This window comes from Apis florea, unplaced genomic scaffold (genome assembly GCF_048593485.1).
Source record: "Apis florea isolate Af1SG1 unplaced genomic scaffold, ASM4859348v1 contig_2293_pilon, whole genome shotgun sequence".
Classification (NCBI taxonomy): Eukaryota; Metazoa; Arthropoda; class Insecta; order Hymenoptera; family Apidae; genus Apis; species Apis florea.
Genome location: NW_028256554.1, coordinates 4,708,928 through 4,731,190, shown reverse-complemented (window position 1 = coordinate 4,731,190; position 22,263 = coordinate 4,708,928). Strand labels below are relative to the sequence as shown.

At 36.0% G+C, this 22,263-nt stretch overlaps 1 protein-coding gene across 4 annotated transcripts in view; it reads left to right on the top strand.

Annotated features, from left to right (window-relative positions):
* jvl (javelin-like) overlaps positions 1 to 22,263 on the top strand; it is an 82,345-nt gene that overhangs the window by 39,496 nt on the left and 20,586 nt on the right. The window contains exon 1 of one of the 4 annotated variants that reach the window (XM_086904084.1): positions 1,302 to 1,403. The exons of the other annotated variants lie outside the window; for them this stretch is intronic. Within the exon in view, the coding sequence (XP_086760210.1) occupies positions 1,383 to 1,403 (21 nt within the window). The 5' untranslated portion in view covers positions 1,302 to 1,382. Of the gene's footprint in view, positions 1 to 1,301; positions 1,404 to 22,263 lie in introns of those variants that run through there. 4 annotated transcript variants of the gene reach the window in all.

Here is a 22,263-nt window from a genome sequence, read left to right as displayed (position 1 = left end):
AACTGGTTCGCGAGACTGGTAAACCGATAAATACCAAATATCGCGACGACGTATAATCGAAACAACCAACTACGCCGTAATTCATCGTAACATCGTATAACATCCATCTGGAACGATCATATAAGCAAAAATCTCAATATCTCGTGTACACCTCCAAACGTGCTCTCCACGATGAAAATCTTCGAGAACAGGTGCAATCGTGTGTACGAATGTACTTTCCCTTGGCGAGGAAGATGGGTTGAAGGAAACAGGTTCGATATGAAATCCCCCCGGTATATTCTCGAGTTGGCATTCCTGTTGGAGAACGGTTGAACGGCCTCGGTGACGCCTCGGAGAAGGAATGATGGAGGCAGCCGCAGAGCTGCCTCTCCGCCATCGTTTTAACCGGATTAGGAAGCCAGTCGAAGAAACGGCCCTGTCCCGTGCTCTACGCTCGGACGCAATGTCAACACGTGTGCGTACACGCGGCCGCACCACGTGTGTCCCACCATCGCCAATACTTGTTTCACCGTGCGTGTGCACACGTGACCGCCTCGCGTCCTTTCCTCTTCCGCTTCCGGCTACCGGACGTGTTTAACCTCTTCCCGTATTATCACGAGTCTGACTCGTGATGAAGATTTCGGTCCGAACGTGAATAGCACGAGTGGAACTGAAGATTTCGGCCCAAACGTGAATAGCACGAGTGGAACTGGTGAAGTGAAGATTTCGACTCAAACGTGAATAGTACGAGTGGAACTGATGAACTGAAGATCGGGCCAAACGTGAATAGCACGAGTGGAACTGAAGATTTCGGTCCAAACGTGAATAGCACGAGTGGAACTGGTGAAGTGAAGATTTCGACTCAAACGTGAATAGCACGAGTGGAACTGAAGATTTCGGTCCAAACGTGAATAGCACGAGTGGAACTGGTGAAGTGAAGATTTCGACTCAAACGTGAATAGTACGAGTGGAACTGATGAACTGAAGATCGGGCCAAACGTGAATAGCACAAGTGGAACTGGTGAACTGAAGATTTCGGTCCAAACGTGAATAGCACGAGTGGAACTGGTGAACTGAAAATTTCGACTCAAACGTGAATAGCACGAGTGGAACTGATGAACTGAAGATCGGGCCAAACGTGAATAGCACGAGTGGAACTGGTGAAGTGAAGATCGGACCAAACTTAAACATCACGAGTGGGACTCGTAGAATGAATTTTTTCAATCGAGATTTAGTTCTTACCATGAGAAAATTATTAATTATGATTCTTATAATCTTGCAAAGTTCTCTACCGCTTGGGCCCGGATTTGGGTCGAGTTAATTTGTACGGGAAGGGGTTAATTGTAATGGTAAACGCGCGTATTCGAGTGTGAAACGGTGGATGATTTGTCGAATATGGATCGATGATATTAGTAACGAAAGAGGTAAGGGTTTGTGCTACGTTGTTCTGGGATTAGAGGATGATTTTGGAAGATATTACGATTGTGTGTGTTTCTTCTTTATGGTTCAAAGTTTTAGGGTTTTTGGAATTGTTTATTGAAGGTTAAGGTTAGGTTAAGGTTAGGTTAATGCTGTTATCAGGGATTAAAGAAACGGGGGATCGAGAGGGATACATTGGCATTGGCGTGCATCGATCCTACCTAGCCTTCTTAGTAATGGACAATTCTAATGGAGAATGTTGTAAATGTATTCTCTTTGGAAATCGAGCAAAAGAATGAAAGAGATATTTGCGTCTTCTTTATGGAGAACATTAATGTTTTTCTTTTTTGAAGTTTAAATAATTCATAGATTTTTGAATGTTTGTGGAGGAAAAGAAAAGAACGAGGAAGATATAATTATGATTATTCGCAATTATTTCTCGTGCTGCGAATTATCATGGAAGCGAAGTTACGTGCTTCGCATCGCGTGCGACAAATCTTCTAAACAAGCCAAGCCGGCATAGGGCAGTACGAATTTCACGCTTCTGCCACGTTTGACGGTTCGTTAAACAGACCACCAAGTATATTTTGTAGTAATTATTCTCGAAGAAATACGGTGTACAGTTTATTTAATAAAAAATAATCAGAAGCATCATCCGCTTCAAAACAAAATTTGATAAATAATAATTCTTGTCGGTTAACAAGAATTCTCACACAGCAAATAAATTCTTCTTTAGGAGGCACTTTTTGCGTAGTTTCGTAATATTGAGTTTATACTTGGGTCATAAAAATGGCCAAAATTTTTGTTTCGAATCTCCATTCAAATTCGCGTGCCGCGAAGTTCGATCCAAGACACTTCGATCCTTTGGGTATACACGTCGTATTATCAACGTTTACACGAACGAATCGTGACACGAGTACATTTCCGTCATGTCTCGTGAATTTCCAACCAGACACATACACGCACATTTGAATTTACAATACGATATAATCTCGATATTTACCTCTGGAAAATAATTATTTTCCCGAATATTTTTTCCCCTCTCCAAATTTTCACAAAAGAAAAAATTAAAAGGATTAAAAGGAACGATCGAGCTACGAATTACAGTTTAAAAAAAAAAAACCAAAAAAAGAAAGAAAAAACGTTTTATTCACACCATAAAATTTTTCTCCATCGTTCGTCTCACAAAGGCCACGGTATGCGACCATTCCACTTAAATACCGTTAAATCACTTTCCTTCCTACAAATCCCATAGCTAATCGTAAACGTCCCTCTCGATTTATAACGCGTTTTCCCGACCACTGTTCACGGTAGCGGGTATGGCTCGTGCTTGATAAGATTTTAAACGTGCACCATTCCGTTACGATCGCCATTACCCGAGCAAATATCATGGTAATCGCGTCCCTTCCTCTCCACCAATTGCCCTTCCCTCTCCTCGGGTTAATGCGTGTTTGTTGTTACACGATTTCCTTTCTTCCTACGTGAATCCTGCGTGTGTGTCCCCGGATACGCGCGCGCTCCTCACTTTTACTTTTCCCTCTTCCGTTTGTTCCCTGGCTTGGAAAAGGCAGAGGAGGCCAACGATTTCCCTCGTTGCAAATTATCTCGTTGCTGGGGTTAAAAGATCTTTCGTGCGTGTGGAAGGTTTCCGCATTAAGCGCTCTATGCATAAGATTCATCAGATGCATCGAGATGACGAGCGTCGTTGATGAGGTTCTCTTCTTTTGGAATAGATTTTGGATATAGGTGGAGTGACGTTGCGTTCTTTTTAACATTCGTTTTTGAAATAATGGTTTTTGAAGTAAAAACGTGTATATCTATATTTTTTCGAATGAAATTCGTAGAGAGATTTTGTGTTGTTTCGAGATAATCGAGATGGCGTTTCCTGAGAAACGAAAAGTGGCAATTTATATCGAGTATAAATGTTTATATATTTCTTTGAAGTTTTTATGAAATAATTATAGTTAAAACACTATATATCGCAGATAATGGTAGATAAAAGGAGCAGAGAGCGTAGCTAGTCACGGTCGTCCATGGTTTGATGTCCGACGGTTAATTACTGCACAACAGAGAAGCTAAATATATCGTATCGGTCCATTTCTTCCGAGTCACGTTGCGGTAGAAGAAAGAAGGAAGAGAAGGTAAGAGATTAATCGAGAAATACGAAGGAGAAAAAGGAAGGCGAATCATACAAAACGAAGAAGAAGCATACTTCCGTGAGATGCAAAAAAACGAAGACAGTATAACAAAAATAATGTGAAATCTTTGGAAGATCTTTCAAATCGAAGAATACTGTACAAGAAAAATGATATTCCATTTGACGTCAGGATTTATCAACGTCGAAGGTTGAAAAGAATGAAAGAAGAAATTCGAAAAACAAAGGAACGAAGGAACGCTCGCTGATCGATAAATAATAATTTCTCAGGAGGAATCGATATTCGAGACTTCTCGACTCCTCTCGAACAATTTCTATCTCGAACTATCTCTAAATGCATCCACGAGTTTCGAGAAATTTCGAGCACCAAATGTTTGCGATTCACCGCAACGTGAAGCGATGCAAAGTGTTGATAACGTGGCATTATGGCTAAGCAGCTACCACCAGTTTGACCGTGGATAAAATGGCAGCCACGCTCTACAAATCAACGGAGAAAATGTGCGCGCACGATGCTGTTTCATTGTTTTGCTCGCCAAACATTTCAAACGGACGAAAATTCTTTTTATAAAAATCCGATCCGGCATTTTTTTCATTTTGAACGAAAGAGTGCGATGGTCTACGCAAAACGAGAACAATCGTCGAATAGATGAATAATTATAGCAAATTTTACTGTGTAAAAAAACGTAGAATTTAATTTTAAATGGAATTGTTTATCCATTGTACGCTCGCAACAATAAAAAAATACGTAAAATTAGAAAATGACGTAGAGTATGGCGTTATAGAATTTGGCAAAAGTATTGAGTTGAAAAATTTCCTTATCTCTAAAAATAATTTCTATTTCTCTGTTTCTAACCGGCATTGAATGAAATCAGAACGAACTTCTTGAAAATCATCCCGCGAATTTATTATTTCTTTTCTAACCCATACAGTTCTATCGGATTCTCCATTTTTATGCACACTTTTTTTCCTCCCTTCTCCATCTCTTAACTGACTTTCTCTCCGCAATTTATATCGTACGCAGTTATCCACGTTTCAGTTATCCATTTTCCCGAGATCAGGCCGGATATATAAAGAAAATATGACGTATATTTGTTCATTCGATCGGAACACCACGAGTTTCACCACGAATAAATCGTTTATCCATCGTTCAGAAACACCGCGTAACACATTTTGTTGCCAAAACAATTGGCATCGAATAAAACCAGAGATTTTTCTTTTTTTTGAGCACCAGGTATTATACCGATGAGTTTCGAAGAGAGAGAGAGAGAGAGAGAGAGAGAGAGAGAGATTTCACTTGGCCAGCCTTTTGGTTCCCATCGTTCGCCATCTGCTACATTTTCAGAACACCTGTTTGCCGAGAGTATTTATCCGCGTTAACCAACACCGTACACTTCCTCGTTGCATAGCACAAGAGAAGAAAAATGAAGGAAACAAGGGATATAATAGTCCGTGTAATCGGTAGCCTCCACACGAATATTGGCCATTTCGTCTAGTTTTATGTAATCGAGATTTCACTCCATCCTTTTTCTCTCTCTCTCTCTCTTTTTCTCTCTCTTTATATATCGTATTTCTCTCTCGTTCGAACAGAACTTGTTTTTTGTTTTCCTTTTGAACAGATGTACATCGTTGATCGTACGTCTGAAAAGGAAGAGAGAGTTGTAATTGTTGTATGCGTAAAATTGTTGCGCTGTTGTTGTGTCACGCTTTGGATCAGATTTGGACAGTGAATAAGTATCTTCTGCTTCTTGTTCCATTGGTAAAGAATGGAGGATAATTCGTGGCCTCGAGCCACTGTTGAGGTATATTATTCCAAGTACAGGAATTTCGAGGTAGATTTGTTTGTTGGAAAAAGAGGATTAATGGAACGTTTTGATCGATAAGCTTTCTTTCAAACGGATTTTACGGATAGGTAATTCGATTTAACATGTAAAATATCGTGGCAATTTATTACTCGTTTTTCTTTAGAAAAAATAATTTCAAATGAAAAATTGACGCTTCTTTTCATTTTTTTTTTTTTTTTTTTTTCGAATATTTACTAAGCACAAGTTGATTTAGAGCTCAGTTTATCTCTCGTTTATGTAATTTTTTTTTTTTTATAGCGGGGTATATATAAGAAAACTAATTCGAAGTAATTACAGTCAGAATGATATAACGCTAGATTTGATTAAACGTCGTTTCATTGAAAGTTGGCAAGTTTTTCGCTACTAGAAAAAGATGTCGGCAAATGGAATTGCGCAGAAATCATTTCTCCGTGTATGAGATTGCAAGAAATGGTAGCAAGGGTCAAAATGACTTTCGGATTACTTTGACGATGGTCGTAATTTGGATCTTTACCTGGAAACCGCATTATGATTTGAAAAATAAAAACGAGTATTATTGTCGAAAATAAAATTAAATCTGAATAATAGTAATTATTTTATTTTTTTATTGAAACTTGTTTAAAAATATGCGACTCTTTGCTCTTTCTCAGTTTATAAATCAATTCAATGTAGATTATTTGAACATAAAAAAGAAAAAACTACGTTTAAGAGCAAAAAAAAGTTGTTTCAAAGTGATGGACTAATTACATGTCATTTGTATTCTTGTGGTGTAATTACAGCGAGTAATAGAAGTAACATATTGTTAAAATGAGGTAAGTTTTAGATGCTAAAGTATAATTTTCGATGAAAAAACGATGTAATGATTCTCGTGTCCAACCACGATTGCATGAGAATAATTACTAAATAAATAAATTCAATAAATCTTGGTTAAGTAGAGTATTTATTGATGAAAGAAAAAAATGTAATTTTCGAAGACATCTTAATTGAAAACAAAGAAGGAAGAAGATCTTTTTCAATTTTTTAAATATTGAGAGATTAAAATATGAAGGTATAACTGAACTGATATTAAAAAAACATAATAACCGATAAAGATAATTTGTTATATCCTAGCACAAGAGAAAGCAACAGTAAAAGCAATAATTTAAAATGGAACGAAATCGCTTTTTTTTACAAAAATTCTACACATAGTTACAGTTTGCATACATTTCAAATAACGCGCATTTCTCTTGTACCACTTTAAACCGTAATTTCTCCTATTTCATTTCTCCTCTAGAATCCAATATCCAATCCTATCCAGAAATATATGATATTTAATTGCATAACGATCGAAGAGGAAGTCTTTACTTTATCGTAATACGATTGAAAACTTTCTACCGAAAATCGTAGTGTTATCGTATTTTTGACGTGGCCTTATCGAACGTTATCACCAGTTATCGATCACTAATCTTCCTTATCTTCTCTGACTTTTGTTGAATTTTTACATCAAATTTCGAATTTTTTTTCATCGAACGATTTTTACTTTTTGACAGACGTCTTTGTAACGATACAAAAAAATATTATCCGTTAACGATACGAGACGATCAAATAGACCTTAATCATCGGAAACTTTTCACATCGTTTGCTTGATATCCAGAGATATGGATTATATGTCGTGGGTTTCACCGGTGAGTAATGTCATTACTAAGGAAGGCAGGTCGCGAAGAAGGGAAGAAATTTGTCATGTGACTTCAACGCATGTACGGTGTTTTACCATTTGTGAATGGCGTGCCTGTGCTCGATAATATTCGTGAAGATCCTCGCAAATTGCACGTCTCTGACTTGAGATCGCGTAAATTATTTGTCAAACATCAAGAAGCATAATGGGATTGAATGGCATCTCGGTTCTCCTGGAAATTAAATTGCGCAATTTTTGAAAGTGTGAATTCTTGAAGACCGATTATTTATCAAATCCAGGGAAAAGGTTCAAGTTCGTTTTTATATTATTTTTTAATTTAAAGTTCTTTGATTTTTTACACATTTTAAATATTTCAAATCATTTGCGTTATTTTTAATCACTTCGATTTGTTCACACGTACCAGAGTATTAACAAGCTGAGATTTATAATTATCTATTCTTTCTTTTTCTTTTTTTTTTTTTCAAAAGATTAGATTAATCAAATTCGTATCTTATCTTACGTGTTTTAGATATAATATTCAATTATTCAAAAACTATCGGTTCGAAACTCGAGCCCATCGCTACATCATATGCATAACCCCTCGAACAATTTACAAAATTGCATCGTATAAAAATAAGTTCATTGAAACATGCATGGAAAAGTTTCCCTAATTTAATTCCATTCTGGGTTTTTGCCCATAATATTATTTCCATAATAAACGAATATACGAATCGGTGGTCACGAATCGAATTCAGAAATGGCTCGTTGTCACGGAACAGCATTTTCGAACGGAAGGGCCGCTTCTATGGAAGACCTACAGTCGAGCGACTGAACACCGAATAATAAAAAAAATAGGTCGATATCGGCGACAATAAGGATTGGTACCGTACCGACCATCGTAAACCTCTCCCGATATTTATTAAATTAAACCGCTCATATTATCTCTCTTTTCTTCTCTCTCTCTCTCTCGAATTTTTTTCTCGCGTCAGGTGGTTAAATTATTTCGGTGGAATCCGACGGGTGAATGCAAAAAGTGAAAATAAAAAAAGGCACGGGTAACTCCGAGGATCTTTCTTTGTGTTATTAAACGTGTCGCAACAGTCTTTAAGGCTGGAGAAAACGGTGGTGAATATAATTGTTATTAATGATCGGAGCAATTTCGAATTTGAACTTTGAACTTTAAGCGTTGCGCGACATCCTGGTGAAACGAAACGAAATTTTATTTAGAAAGTGAACAGTTAATATAATAATATAATTATTTCATATTTTCTCTCTCTCTCTCTCTCTTTCAAGAAATATAAGAACATCGTAAATGATAGAGGATTATTTCGTTATTAATTTTAATGCGATATTTAAGAAAGAAAGAATTTTTTTTTTTATTGCGAAACTCGTTTTCTATATTCCATTTAAATTTGCGATGTTCGAAATTTGATTTGTCTCGTATGGAAATATTCGGATCTCGAATCGCTGGGGCAGCAGCGACGATTGATCTTGCACGCGTCTAACGCGAGCTGCCACGCAATTGCGTGTACTCTGTGCTCGTGTGCTGTTCTATTGAATCGTCGACAGTGCTGCGCAAATACGACGGGCTGAAAGAGCATCGTAAATTGCAATTTATTCTCTGTGTCCCTTTATCGACGTGTCGAGGCAAGTGGAAAATTCCGTATGGAAAGTGCGGGATGCGATTTAACCCAATTTAAAAAAAGAAAAGAAAAAAAAAACGGCGGAATAATTCATAAAAATATTCGATTCGATTCGATATATATTTTTACGGTTGCCAGTAATTTTTTACCAATCAGATTCCAATTCGTGCAACGGGCATAAATATTTATCGTATCGATTTTATTGTTCCAAAGTATCGTATTATTGACGAAGGATTTGACGCAATTAAGAAACTTAAGCGAGCATTAATTAAGAAGTTAATTATAAAACATGGATCGAGAATGAATCGAATATCGGATTCCTATTAAATGAATCATACGTTAGAAACAAAAGAAGCACACCTGCTTTATTCTTATTTATCTCGTTGTAAAACGAGTATACCAAAAACTGTTCCACCCTTCTTATCTTTCTTTTTTAATCGCGAAAGAAAATCTAGTTCTAATTCTTTCAACAATAGTTTCAAGTTATTCCGTTTTGTTTATTACACAATCACACGTTTCACACGCACACACAGAGTGTAGATTAAATCCTAACTCTAATCTCTCTTATAGACTCTGGCCAGCAAATTACACCGTTTTTATTCCAGACACGTCGTTTTTGCCCAAAATTATTACACGTACACAGAGTGACACATACAGGTAACACGCAAATACTTTGCAATGCATGAATTATTTTATGGCAAATCGACCGCATCCTGCGACTCCTCGTCTTTCCTCTCTCTCTTTCTCTTCTCCATGGCAATGCGTCTTTGCAACGTTCGATAGAAATCCGATAACAAAACAGTTATTATTAGATTTTTGTATCTTTTACGCATAATAATAAGTTGTTGGGCGATAACCAAGCATGTTCGAAAGATACGAGAAGGAACACGGTTCGAACGGGATTAGGATTTATCGTGGTCTTATTAAACTTGATTAACTGCTAGATAAATTGGGTCGACACGTCTTCTTGCGATACGTTTGCATTAACGGTATCGCGGTCGATCAGCGCGAATGATATTCAGGCTAATGATCCTCAAATATGTCCGTTCTTTCATCCGTTCGAAGAATGAAAATTCGCGCGAATTATATTTGCGTGTTAGAAGTGTTGTTGGAAAGAAAAAGAAAGGCGAGAAATAATCCGATTCGCTGATAAACTTTTGTAATTTTCTATTCGAATATGTTTGCTAAGATATCGATAGATGAGCTCGAAGAGTTTAATTGTTGGGCGATAAAATTTTTTACTTTTTCGAGATGGTTCAAGTATCATTTTCATTTCATCTAAAAACGGTGATGCAACGGGGTCGTTATGAATATTCAATCGATACGAGTATCCTTTGTTTCAATATTGGCCTACATTGCTTTCGCTTTTTACGTATCCTTACTTTCTCATGGTCACGCTGCGTGGATTATCCGAGTTTCATTGAAACCGCGTCTGAATAGTTTGCGAAAGAATTAGAAAATCGTGCGATACGAGCGTGCCAATTATGTAAAAATATGGCAGAGGAATATGAAAATACGTTTGTTTGTGAGTTCAAATAATTCGTTTACGATTACTTGGTAGTTCGTAGTTCATCGTACTCGCCTCGAAATTTATTAACAACGAATATTTATCCACGGATACGAAAGAAACTTGGAATTTTATCAGTTTTATATCGTCGACAATTAAAATTATATGGAAGAGCGATATTGTATTGATTTCATTAATATTGAGCTTCCTCTGTGAACAAATAAAAAAAAAAATCTCCTTGCCACAAACTATTTATAACAATATACAATCTCTAGTTCGAAAGCCGAGAAGATTTCTAAACGCGGAGGTTAATTGCCACGCGTATTTCGTTTCATTTTCACTTGGAGCGATTCTTTAATGACGTATCGAAAATGAGGAGTAAAAGCTGATCAAATAATATCGATGGGGGACATGGTCGCGGCAATGGAAGCGTGAACGCCGTCTGGGGACGATGTAATATTACACGACGCAGTCGTCCATTGAGGAGAGTCGTGAAAGTAAAATTGTAAATGTCGGAAGAAAATTACGGCTGCGCTACTTTTCCCGTAGTAATTGTCCCACCGATCAAACAATGGTCGTTCCTTGATCAAACAGGGTGCACAAGGTAACCGGGAAAAGTGAGAATCCGATCGATGATGTAAATTTCAATTGTAGATCAAAATCTTTCAATTTCTCAGTAACGTGTTGAAATAAAGAAAATTTTTAAATGATATCGAGTCGAAGATAGATCGTTTAATAGGTTCAATTCTATTTAATTTTACGGTAATTCATTTTACGTATATTATATTCTTTTTATTATAAATTTTTCGTAAGAAATATATCTTTAACGAAAATATTCGAATATACCAATAGAAGCTGAGAGAATTGATAACGTTCTCTTTTTCAAAAAAATTCCTAATCTCCTGTTTTTACACCTTGAGAACAAAAGAAAGAGAGAGAGAAAAAAAAGAAAATCTATCTCATACATCGTACAAGAAATAATAAGTAGTAGCTTATCGAACAGCTTAATCATTTAACGCTTCGCAATCGGCGCGAAAATGAGAACGACCTTTGGTTAGATCATCGAGGCAATCCGTGATCCTCCTTCTGTAAATTTTCACAGCGCGAACGAAATATCCGGCGGGGAAAAACTCGAGTGAAAAGTGGAGGTTAATGAACAGCTTGCGAAGAAACGGTATAATAACGAGACCGGGTTCGCCATTTTAGCCTGGCAAAGCGCAATAAACGTGTAATTTAAGAGGCCTGCGGTTTTTTTATTAGCGCGTCGAGAGAGCAACGGCTCCGAGCCTCGTCCAATTCTTCGGTATCGCTAATCGTGGATAGCTATCTTAATGGGCGAGAATCATCGTGGTTGAGCGCGAGTTATTGGCCGTTTCGATCTCGAACGATGATCGAGAGCGGATCACCGGCGATTTTCACGATTTGAATATTTATCGACAATTTTTTTGACACCGGCGTATGAACTTTCCTGTTGGACCTACACTCGGAATGAATTATAATATTTATGAGAAATGATACAAGTGGATAAAAGTGACGTGTAATAAAATTTAGCGAGTAAGTAGCTTTTAAAAATTATACGACGTCTCGTGAATTTTTTTTTTTTTTTCCATCGCATAGAACAAAATTGGAAAAAAATTGTGAAAAGGGAGAATTGTAGTATTGTGGATTTGTTCGTGCGATAATGGTGTTCTTTTGTCTATTGTCTGTTGTCATTTCTGAGATACATTAATATATTTTTTTATACACTCGTGTATACGATCACGCTTCTTCTTAGAGGGAAGAAAAAGACATTTTGACATTTTTATCTTCGACAATTTCTTCCTTTTCGTAATTTTTACACCTGGGTAAATAGATAACCGATTTAATCCTGTTGTACAGATATACAACAGGGAAATCCTATGGTGAACTTAGTTTACACTTGGATAAAATTATATCGCTTGAATTTCTTCCACATTTTTTTCAATTTCTCTTTTCAATTTCTCCTTTTTCTTTATTTAATTTTCAATCGGTTAATCAGAACGTGCGAATTTTTATCATATCCCCTCATTTCATGTAATTTTATTCCGAATATTATCCGTAATAAAATTTCGTTTTCAATCTGGATGCGCGCACTGGAGGTGCGGAACCGTTGCTCGAACCGGTGTAATTTCTGTCGAGGCGGCGTGGTTTCTGCACTTGAAATATCGCCCACTTCGTCTTGCTGAAATTGGCCGTACGGGATATTATTTTGAAACGGAGACATCGTGTAGGATCGACGTGTAGGATTTTACTTTCGTTCGTAGAACAATGAAATTGGAGGTATTCGGCGAAGGGGAAAGAACAAGGATGTAAATTCGTCGTCGTCCATAAATCGTTGGATGCTTTCTAATCATTTCTCAAATATAATACTTATAACGAACATCTGATAATTTTGTTTTTCGTAAAACGTACACTTTTTACAAAATTGTTTAGAAAGTTGGATCGTGTCGTTTAGATTATTCACGTACAAATTTATTTCAGGAATAACGACGATCCGTTATATTCGTTGCCACTTAATTTAATTAAATCCTTAAAGAGGTTAATTATTTCGTTTCGCATAAATTTGAATATATAATTGAAATCGTGTTCGAACGCGAGTTAGCGATCGTTAAAAAAGGCTGGTTAAAGGATAAGTGACACGAATAATTTCCGTTGGAAATAAAATTGGCGAATAATGCGAGGATCTCAATGGGCGCTGCTCGGGAATAAATTAAGTAAATGCGAGGCGAACCCAGTTTAATTACGGATTAAACGTTTGTGCGGGCCAATAAACCTATTTCCCATTTAGGTGTGGCTTTATGTCCTTGCGACTGCACCTAGAAGCTTCGTGCTGTTCGACAATTAGAAGACGCGAATTCGTGCCTTTATCTCCTATTCTTTCGTCGAATAATCCTCAAGCAAGTCGTTTCTCGACTTGCTTGCGGGCACACAGACGATTCTAAGGGTGTGAATGCTTCAGAATTATCTCTTATTTTTAATGGATTCTTTCGTCGAGGATGAAAATTGATTTTAAAAGACGCGAATTCGTGCTTTTATCTGCTAATAAGTCGAGAAACGATTTATTAGCAGAGACAATTCTAAGGTGAATGCGAATACTCTGTTCTCAAGAATTATCTCTTATTTTTAATGGATTCTTTCGTCGAGGATGGAAATTGATTTTGGACGAACCATCAATGGAAATATTCCCCAGAAAACTCTAGAAGAATATTATTGTCAGATTTCAACTCGTGGAAAATATCGATCAATATTGTTATTCCATATACGAATGAATCGAGCCACTCGTTCATTATTAAAATTCAATTAATCGAGAATCGAGCTCTCTCGTCAATTCGTTTAAAACGCGACGACAAGAAGAAGCGTTCGTAAACACGACGATTGTCATAAAAGGATACATGGCGAACGGAAATGTTCCTTCCGCGGCGTAACACGATCCAAAACTCTGATTATTTCCCGTTAGTCCGAGTTCCTTCCGCGGCGTGGAATTTAATTTATCGATTAATCGAATACCGTTCTGCTCCGGAAAGGAAGGAAACCATGCGAGTTACCAGGATAATTAGATTTAATTGAACCGCCGTTTTCTTAGAAATTCAACCACTGTTACCGACGACCTCCTCCAAGAAGACTCGTTTTTTTTTTTTCCATTTGTCTCTGACCGAACGTTCCGTGAAACATTTCTCACTTGCTTTCTGATTAATTAGAAACTCAGAAAGATTCACGCAACTATATATATATATATATATAGTTCAGTTCCTGGTAGATAAACTTTAACAGACGAGTCCATAAAATTCTGACATCTTTATAAGTATCGAAACAGTTTGCATAACTGTATGTATTGGAGAATTAATCACCATGCCACGTGTTCTAAGCATTGGTTTTAGGGGAATAAAATTTTTTTTTTTTTTTTTATTATTATTAATTCAGATGGGGATCGCATAAAAATATTTGTAAGACGTTCGCGTAAGAACGGCAACGAAGTATGCGATGGTAATAAAAAGTTGACAGATCAATTTAACACTTGTAGTATTTCTAATATCAGGAATTTATAACGTAATAAGAAAAACGTTAATAAGAATTTCTCGATAATTGGGATGAGGATGATGCAATGCTATAGATTTTTTTTTTTTTTTTTTTTACAATTAAACAGATTTAGATTTTTATCACTTATTTTGTAATAACGTGCAAATATATTGTGTATATAATAAACTTTGTTCACAGATAGAGAGTTAAGAAAGATCTTTCAGAGAATTATATATGTTATGGCTGCTTGACATGATTCGTTACATAATACATTTTTATGCAATGCTTCGATTGCATAATGCATTTTTATATACGCGTGTTACACCTGACTCATGCTTTAAAAATGATATTACATTATCAACGATCCAACGAAACTGTATGAAATAAATATCATTTTTTTAAATATTAGATTTCATAATTCAAATTGTTGGAACAAGTGCATTTTGCGCATTTAAATTTCCTATGAGTGCAGAAAATATCTCTTTACCTTGCTTAAGTTAATATACATCAAATCCAATCGAATTTTCAATCATTCGTTATAATTCAAACCCAAAATTCAATCTCCATTCATAATTTAATTTCAATTCGATTCAACAGCGCGCATATTCAAACAGGATTGTTGGAAACGTCGTTCGAAAAGTATAAATTTTCATTAGCTGTTAGTTAATTGAGCGGGAAAAAGCTCGCGATATTTCATATTTTTCGTCACGCGTGCGCGCATCGAAGCACGCGTAACCCCCAAGAATTCGCACGACTGGAACGAAACCTTAAAAACCCAAGTCGGCTAACGACTTCGGCCGGCGAACTATAATTTTAACCGAAGACTCGGCTCTGTCTTCGATAAAAAGCTTAATCCGTCTCGCTCGTTATAAGCCGACCACTTTCCTGCGCTTTCGTCCTCATCCAACGCGAATTATTAATCATGCTGGAAATTAAATTAAACTCGTCGAACAGCGGCCACCACGCGGATATTGTATTGTAACGCCTCTGACACGAGGCGTTTTGACTACAAACTTACCTCGACCCCGTCGAGATCCCGGCGTTAATCGTTCACGGATACGCGTGTAATCGAAGCACAAGGTGGATTGTTCGTGTTCTCCACGATTCTTCGCTCATCGTTTATCGCGCGCCACTTTTAAATTATTTCTTTTTTGTCGCGCAGACTTGGTTTAAGATTCAAATCGCGTGTACTATATATTTTATTTAAAATATTCGTTCGTAGATTTCTTCAAGGTTTGGGACCAGAGATTAAGAACGATTATTATAGCTACTGTTGTATCAAAATTTCTTTCTTTCTACATTTTCTCTTTTTTTTAATCTTCTACGATAGAAACAAGATTAAAGATATTGTATATCTCAATCATCTAAATTCCAATAACTTTTTATTCAATCAAAAATTCTCTTGAACGAAAAATATTCGGAATGGGAGAGGCATTATACATCAAAATTTCTACATTTTCTCTTTTCTTTTTTCTTATCTTTTGCTACTAAATTCCAACAATAATTACTTCTTACCAATCAAAAATTCTCTTGAACGATAGACATTCGGAATGGGAGAGGCATTATACATCAAAATTTCTACATTTTCTCTTTTCTTTTTTCTTATCTTTTGCTAGTAAATTCCAATATATAATTACTTCTTACCGATCAAAAATTCTCTTGAACGAAAGACATTCGGAATGGGAGAGGCATTATACATCAAAATTTCTACATTTTCTCTTTTCTTTTTTCTTATCTTTTGCTAGTAAATTCCAACATATAATTACTTCTTACCGATCAAAAATTCTCTCGAACGATAGATATTCGGAATGGGAGAGGCATTATACATCAAAATTTCTACATTTTCTCTTTTCTTATCTTCTGCGATAAAAACAAGATTAAAAATATTGTTTATCTCAATTAAACTAAATCAAAAATTTTCTCGAACGAAAGGCATTCGGAATGGGGGAGGCATTATATATAAAAATTTCTTAAGTTTTCATCTTAAGATTAAAGTAAATTCCAACAATTATTACTTCTTAGCAATCAAAAATTGTGTTGAACGAAACATACATCCGGAATGGGAGAGGCATTAATGTATGTACGTAGGAGAATCGAAAAATGATGACGGATACGAGAAGTCTGCGGGATTAATATCATGTAAGGGGGTTGTGAATCGGGTTCATGGTTGAGTAACGGGTCCATGGCCAGAACAGGGACAGGATCAGACGACGAGATGACAGCTGGTCCTCGTATCGCCTTATATCGATGCAGCGATCGATAGATTCCATAACAGGACACGGCCGAGCGTATTATGTAAACCCTCGGGGACTGGACAATCGGGTCACCGAATGAGAGTGGCTCTAGTTTCGCGAATACAGGCTCGGCTCGATCATTCATTTTTGACTGTGATTCCGTGCACGGTGGCCCTCCTCTCTTCGCTCCAGGGCTGAGATGCTGGCCAACTAGGCCATTCGCGAGTCCAACTATTTCTTGTAAATAGTGCACGATTACGTACAGGAAATAGATATAATTTTAACCTTTAAAACGTTGAACATGCATTTGAAATTTTTATTTGGAAAAATTCAAGCGATGGAGGAGTAGACGGTGTAGATAGATCTATCGAACCAATTTTATTTATTTCAATGAAAAGTATTGTAAGGTTAATTAAACGCGTTGAAATTATGTGTTGATCGATTTAAATTTAATAATGAAAAAATATATATAAAAGTATACATATAAAAGTTTAACGAGTCATATCATTTTTGCTATCATTCAATAAAATCGAGAGTCTTGGGAGAAATTTTTGTTTCATAAAGAATCGGTGGCAACATCTCCACCGATAGAAGAGCAACTGGAGAAAGTGGAACCGCCCATGAACGCTCGTCCGAATTAAAAATCATAATCAAGACCGATTCTATGAAAATTAAAATGCAGAAAGTAACGAAGTAATTATATACAACCTTATATGCTTATCTGAGCTATCCGTTGGCGAGAAAATTTTACATTTTAAACAAGAACGCGTCTCTTACGTGGCATCCGATCTGCTTGATTTAGCCGTTTAATTAGCACGCGACGAAATTGAAAGCCGAAGTTTAAATCGCGCAAGTGATATTGACCTAAAATTCGATTCACGTTAGAATTCAACCGCAGAAACACCATCTGGGAGAAAGTCATATCTGGCCTTATTCACGGATTCGTTCCAATTTCCCGACATTTGTTTTACGCGACACAAATTATACTTTTTCTTTTTTATTTAATCAAACAAAATCGAAAGTCGGATCGATCTCCGTTTTGCTCTGATTCTCATCAAGATTTTAAAATTCATTTAAAATTCACTTCTTCTTCTTCGATTACTTTTATCACGATTGAACCCGATGAACCGAAACGTGTGTATAAAAAAAAAAAAAAAGAAGTTTCATTTCTTGTAATATCGAGGTTGGTATATTTATAAATTTCTACTTTCGATTAGAAGATTAGAACATTTTGTGCGATGGTGTTTGTTTTTGAAACGAGATTAATAACGTTTTAGATACGTTATTTAGATGCGTTTTCACGATCGTTCATTGATGTATCGTTCATTGGATGGAATAGCATAGTTTGAGAATGAAACCTACGTTAAGTTAAATAGGCGTTGATCATTTATTTTAAATATTCTAGACTGATAATTAATTATACTAGAATAGCTATCGAGATGAACAAAAAATTGGCAAAAAAATTATATTAAAGCAAATTTGTAATTGATTTGTAACGTAATTAATTCGTAAATGGACGTGAAATTTTTCTCGAAATTTGAAATGGAAACAATTGTAACAATTGATTCAACTGTTATCGAAACTTTCATTCGATCTTGTTCGAAAAAGTAGTTTTTTGCTTCGTTTCGGTCAGGTTTGTCGTAACAAAAGGTACCTGGAACCGATCCAAGACTTCGGTCACGAAATTCTCTTGCACGACATACCACTGTTGTTGGATATATTCCACGAATAGTCTACTCGAAGAAAACTAATTAAAGATTTTCTATTTTCTTTTTCTTTTCTTTTCTTTTCTTTTTTTTTTTTTTTTATTTTCACGGAAGAGCATTATTATTTCTCCTTATTTCGCGAAGGTATACGCTTCCGCTATGTTTCGCGCATCTTTTCATCGCATTAATTTTTTAATGGCTGCAAAAAATAAATAACCGACGAGATATTATAATTAGGAGAAAATAGGAAATGGATGGATATTGCGACATAGTAATAAAGAAACAAGTTCATCGGTCAACGCTTTTCATCATATATTATTAACGTTTAATGGATGCAATTTGACAGTTTAGAAATTTTTGCATCCATTAAAAAATACAATTGTCATTAATAATCGGCGGTCGTTTCAGGAGATATCGTTTGCTAGAGCGAAACGCGTCACTGGAAAACTAATTAAAATTCAAAATAGGGTAATTAAGAAAAATTAACGCTTTCGCTAAATCGATAAATTGTATACAATTTTATTTTGCCGTTAAAAAAAAACAGCAATAAAACAATCATGAATATAAAATGAAATATATAATTATAGAACAGGTGTTTCGATTCCTCGAACTGAGAATCGAAACGATCAATTATTAAACATACAAACATGGCAACAAATTAATCCCAGCAATTAATTATTCCGCTCGATAAGACAGATTGATTAAACATTTAATATCGTAGAACCGGTATAGAAATTATCTGTAAAAATTAGCATATCGATGTGATCGAAACACATTTTATTACACGAATGATTCGGAACATGATGGACTTGATTTCCTCTCGTAATCATTATTTATAAGATCTTTAATCTTTATCAATTTTGACTACATTAATTTTACACAATGAAGAAAAATAAAAGACTAACAAATATATTTTTTAATAACATCCAATCTTTGTTGCACAAGATATTGCAAATATATCCATATATTAAATATTCTAAGAGGAGGAAAATTGATCCGGACATTTTCATCTCTCGTTCCATCACATTTGAAATAAAAATTCGAGGATGGAAAGAAATTTTCCACGAAAGGATAAGTAGCCGCGTGCGTGCGACTAATTATATCCTCGCTTGAACGTGAAAAAAATCTCTCTTTAAAATCAGATCGTTCGAAATAGATGAAAGATCTTCTTATCCGAAGAAGAAGAAGAAGAAGAAGAAGAAGCACGCTCGCTTAATGACCGGTATAGCGAATATCTTAATTTCGATCCACGCCGTTTCATCCACGGATCGCTTTCCTCGCACGGCGAAATGGAAAACCGCCTCCGGCTTAATAATCGCGGCATTAATCACACCCACGTTGTCGGGCGCGAAATCCAAGCACGCGTCAAACCAACGTCCAGCATTTTCCAATCGGGATAATAAGGCGAAGCGGATCGAGACGAATGCCGCCCATTAAGTTATTTCGCCTCCGAGCTCTTGACCTTCGACATTCGATGGAATGCTCTTGCCGGAGGAGGGCGATGATCCTGAAACGCGCAGACCTTGACCCGAGCCTCTCCTCCTCCCCCGACTTCTCCCGCCCGTTTCATCCTGTTTGCGATAAAGGAAAAGAAACGAGATCGATTGTTCTTCTCCTCTCTCTTTTTTTTTTTTCTTTGTTTTACTTGTTTATCGACGAATGATAAACGAAATTGAGGAGAGAAAAATATGGATGGATGGATGGATGGATTCGGTGTATAATCGAATTAGGATGTTGAGGATGATGGAGGGGACGAGAGATCGTTGGAGCGATGATGAAGGTAGGTTTGTATGTGAACTGACGGTTTTTGAAACGTTACTTAATCAGCGGGGACGTAATTATATATAAGAAAGTTAGGTGGTTTTGGATTAGGCGTAAGTGGAAACCACAAGGAATTCCACTTGGGAGATTGGTTTTTTTTTCTTTCTTCTTTTTTTCACTCGTAAATTAAAAAAGAATATAAGTAATAGTTAATGTCCGAGCAAGGGGCGAAAGAAAGGATGGGATTGTAAGAAAAGGATTTTTCTGATGATAATAAGTGGAAAATAAACGTCGGAGACAAAGTTAGGCGATAACAATTTTAATCTCTATGAAATATGAAATTACATTCTGAATAGAAGCGTTAAATCATATGGAGGAAGAGTTCGTAGAAAGTAGAAAACGTTTTTTTTTTTTTTTTTTTTTTTTCGTTCAATTTTATTTCTACGTTATTACGTTGTATTTGCATATATCATGCATGCTCGTCGAGTGCGTTATATCGTTATAACAAGTAAATAAATTTAACGAAAGTTTGAGTCTTGACTCGAGACTGTTGTAATATTGCGTTGACAAAGAAGCGAGGAAAAGAAAGAAAAAAAAAAAAAAATAGATTTTTAAATCGGGAGAAACGTGAATGTGGAGTGAATAATCGTGGATAGAGATGTTTTATTCAAATCCGAGCATCGAAAGTTATTAATACTCGACATATTTAGTCGCGTGTTAATTTATGCACGCCCAATTATTCCTTTATGTCGTAACGAAAATCACGTTCGTTCCTCTCTCGAATCTGAACGAAGGCGTTCATCTTCTTCTATCGTCTGCCCGACACGCCGAACGACTGCCATCTTCTCGGTCGAATTTATAAAGTGGATGGTCACGATTTATGCGATGATAACCACCATGTCGCGTGGGAAAGTTTGGTGAAATTTTCGCAAGTCGTACGTAGAAATCGTTTTCCTGGTCGTAGACGCGACGTTATTTCAAACGTTATCAGAAATTTCGTTCGTTAACGAGAGATTTTTCTCGTTTTGATCCCTTAATACGATCGTCGTTATCGATTCAGCAATTTCAGAAAAGTCAAGATAACGCGTAACGAACAAATAATTTTCTTTTCGTGTGTGATTCATTCATATTTAATAGGGAGGATAGATTCGTCGATTCTTTGAAATAATAAAGTGTAATCAATGATTCATTTTGTAACGGATGATTGGTTAAATGATTAAGTTATTACGAATTCGAAAATTTAATTCGACTTCTCAGAAAGATTCGTACGAAAGAAAATTTTTCTTTCTTTCTTTCGATGAATCGATCGTTTAAAAATTTCCTCGAATCGGCTTTGATGTACAGTTATCTTAGAGTAACAGTAAATCATTATAACTCTAAGTTTAATGGATGTCTGAATTTTAATATCCTCGTTGGTGAAATTAAAATTTTTAATTCTTCTAATTTTTAAGATTTTAATTAGCAAAAATATCGGAATGAAATTTGTTCGCGTCAAAATGTGCGAGACATTCATCGCCAAGGTGAATCATCCACGACAACCTAAAAAAAATATTGTCGAATTCAATACCAAAAATGATGAAAAAAAAAAAAAAAAAAAAAGAAAAGAGAAACCACGAAAAAAAGGAGAAGCAAACACGTAGTAATATTATACCATCAAGTATTTTCACACGTCGAAACGAATCGTGTCGTCCGTAAAAAGGCTTGTATAAAAAGTGTACAAACGAAGTAAGCAAACGCGACACGCGAAAATGGTAAAAATGTTATGCCATATTCGGGCCATGGTTGCGCAAGAAAATGTATTTTATGGCTCCCTAGTTACTTGGAAACAAGTTCATCAAGGTGATCCTTGCGTGAACTTTAACATGGCCTTTCTCCTTGCTTCATCATGCTGGCACCCACATATTGTTAACTGTAGATGGTTTGGCCGATAATTTCCTCAAAGAGCCATGAACTTGAAGTGGTACGTGTAGACTTGCACGTAGAATCATTCCCGTGCGAGTATTGGAATGCTATCTGTCCGATAATTTCGCTTGAAGAATTCTGTCCGACGTTGTACCGACAGAGAAAATATTCTTCTGTAATATGTAATTTCATTCTTTACAATGGTTATGCAATAATTACCGATCCCAATTTAAATTCTACCACACATTGTTCCTTTTACATAAATTAATACAGCCGAGAGAAAGAATATCAGGAGCAGAATGAATATCAGGAGGAGGATGAATTGCAAATGAAATTCTCGCGAATAATTTATCGAATTTAAAATGTAAATATAAATTTGAATTTTTATCATTATATAAATTTATCGGTATGGAAGGAAGCGAGGAAATCAAAGGTATTATGGAGCTTC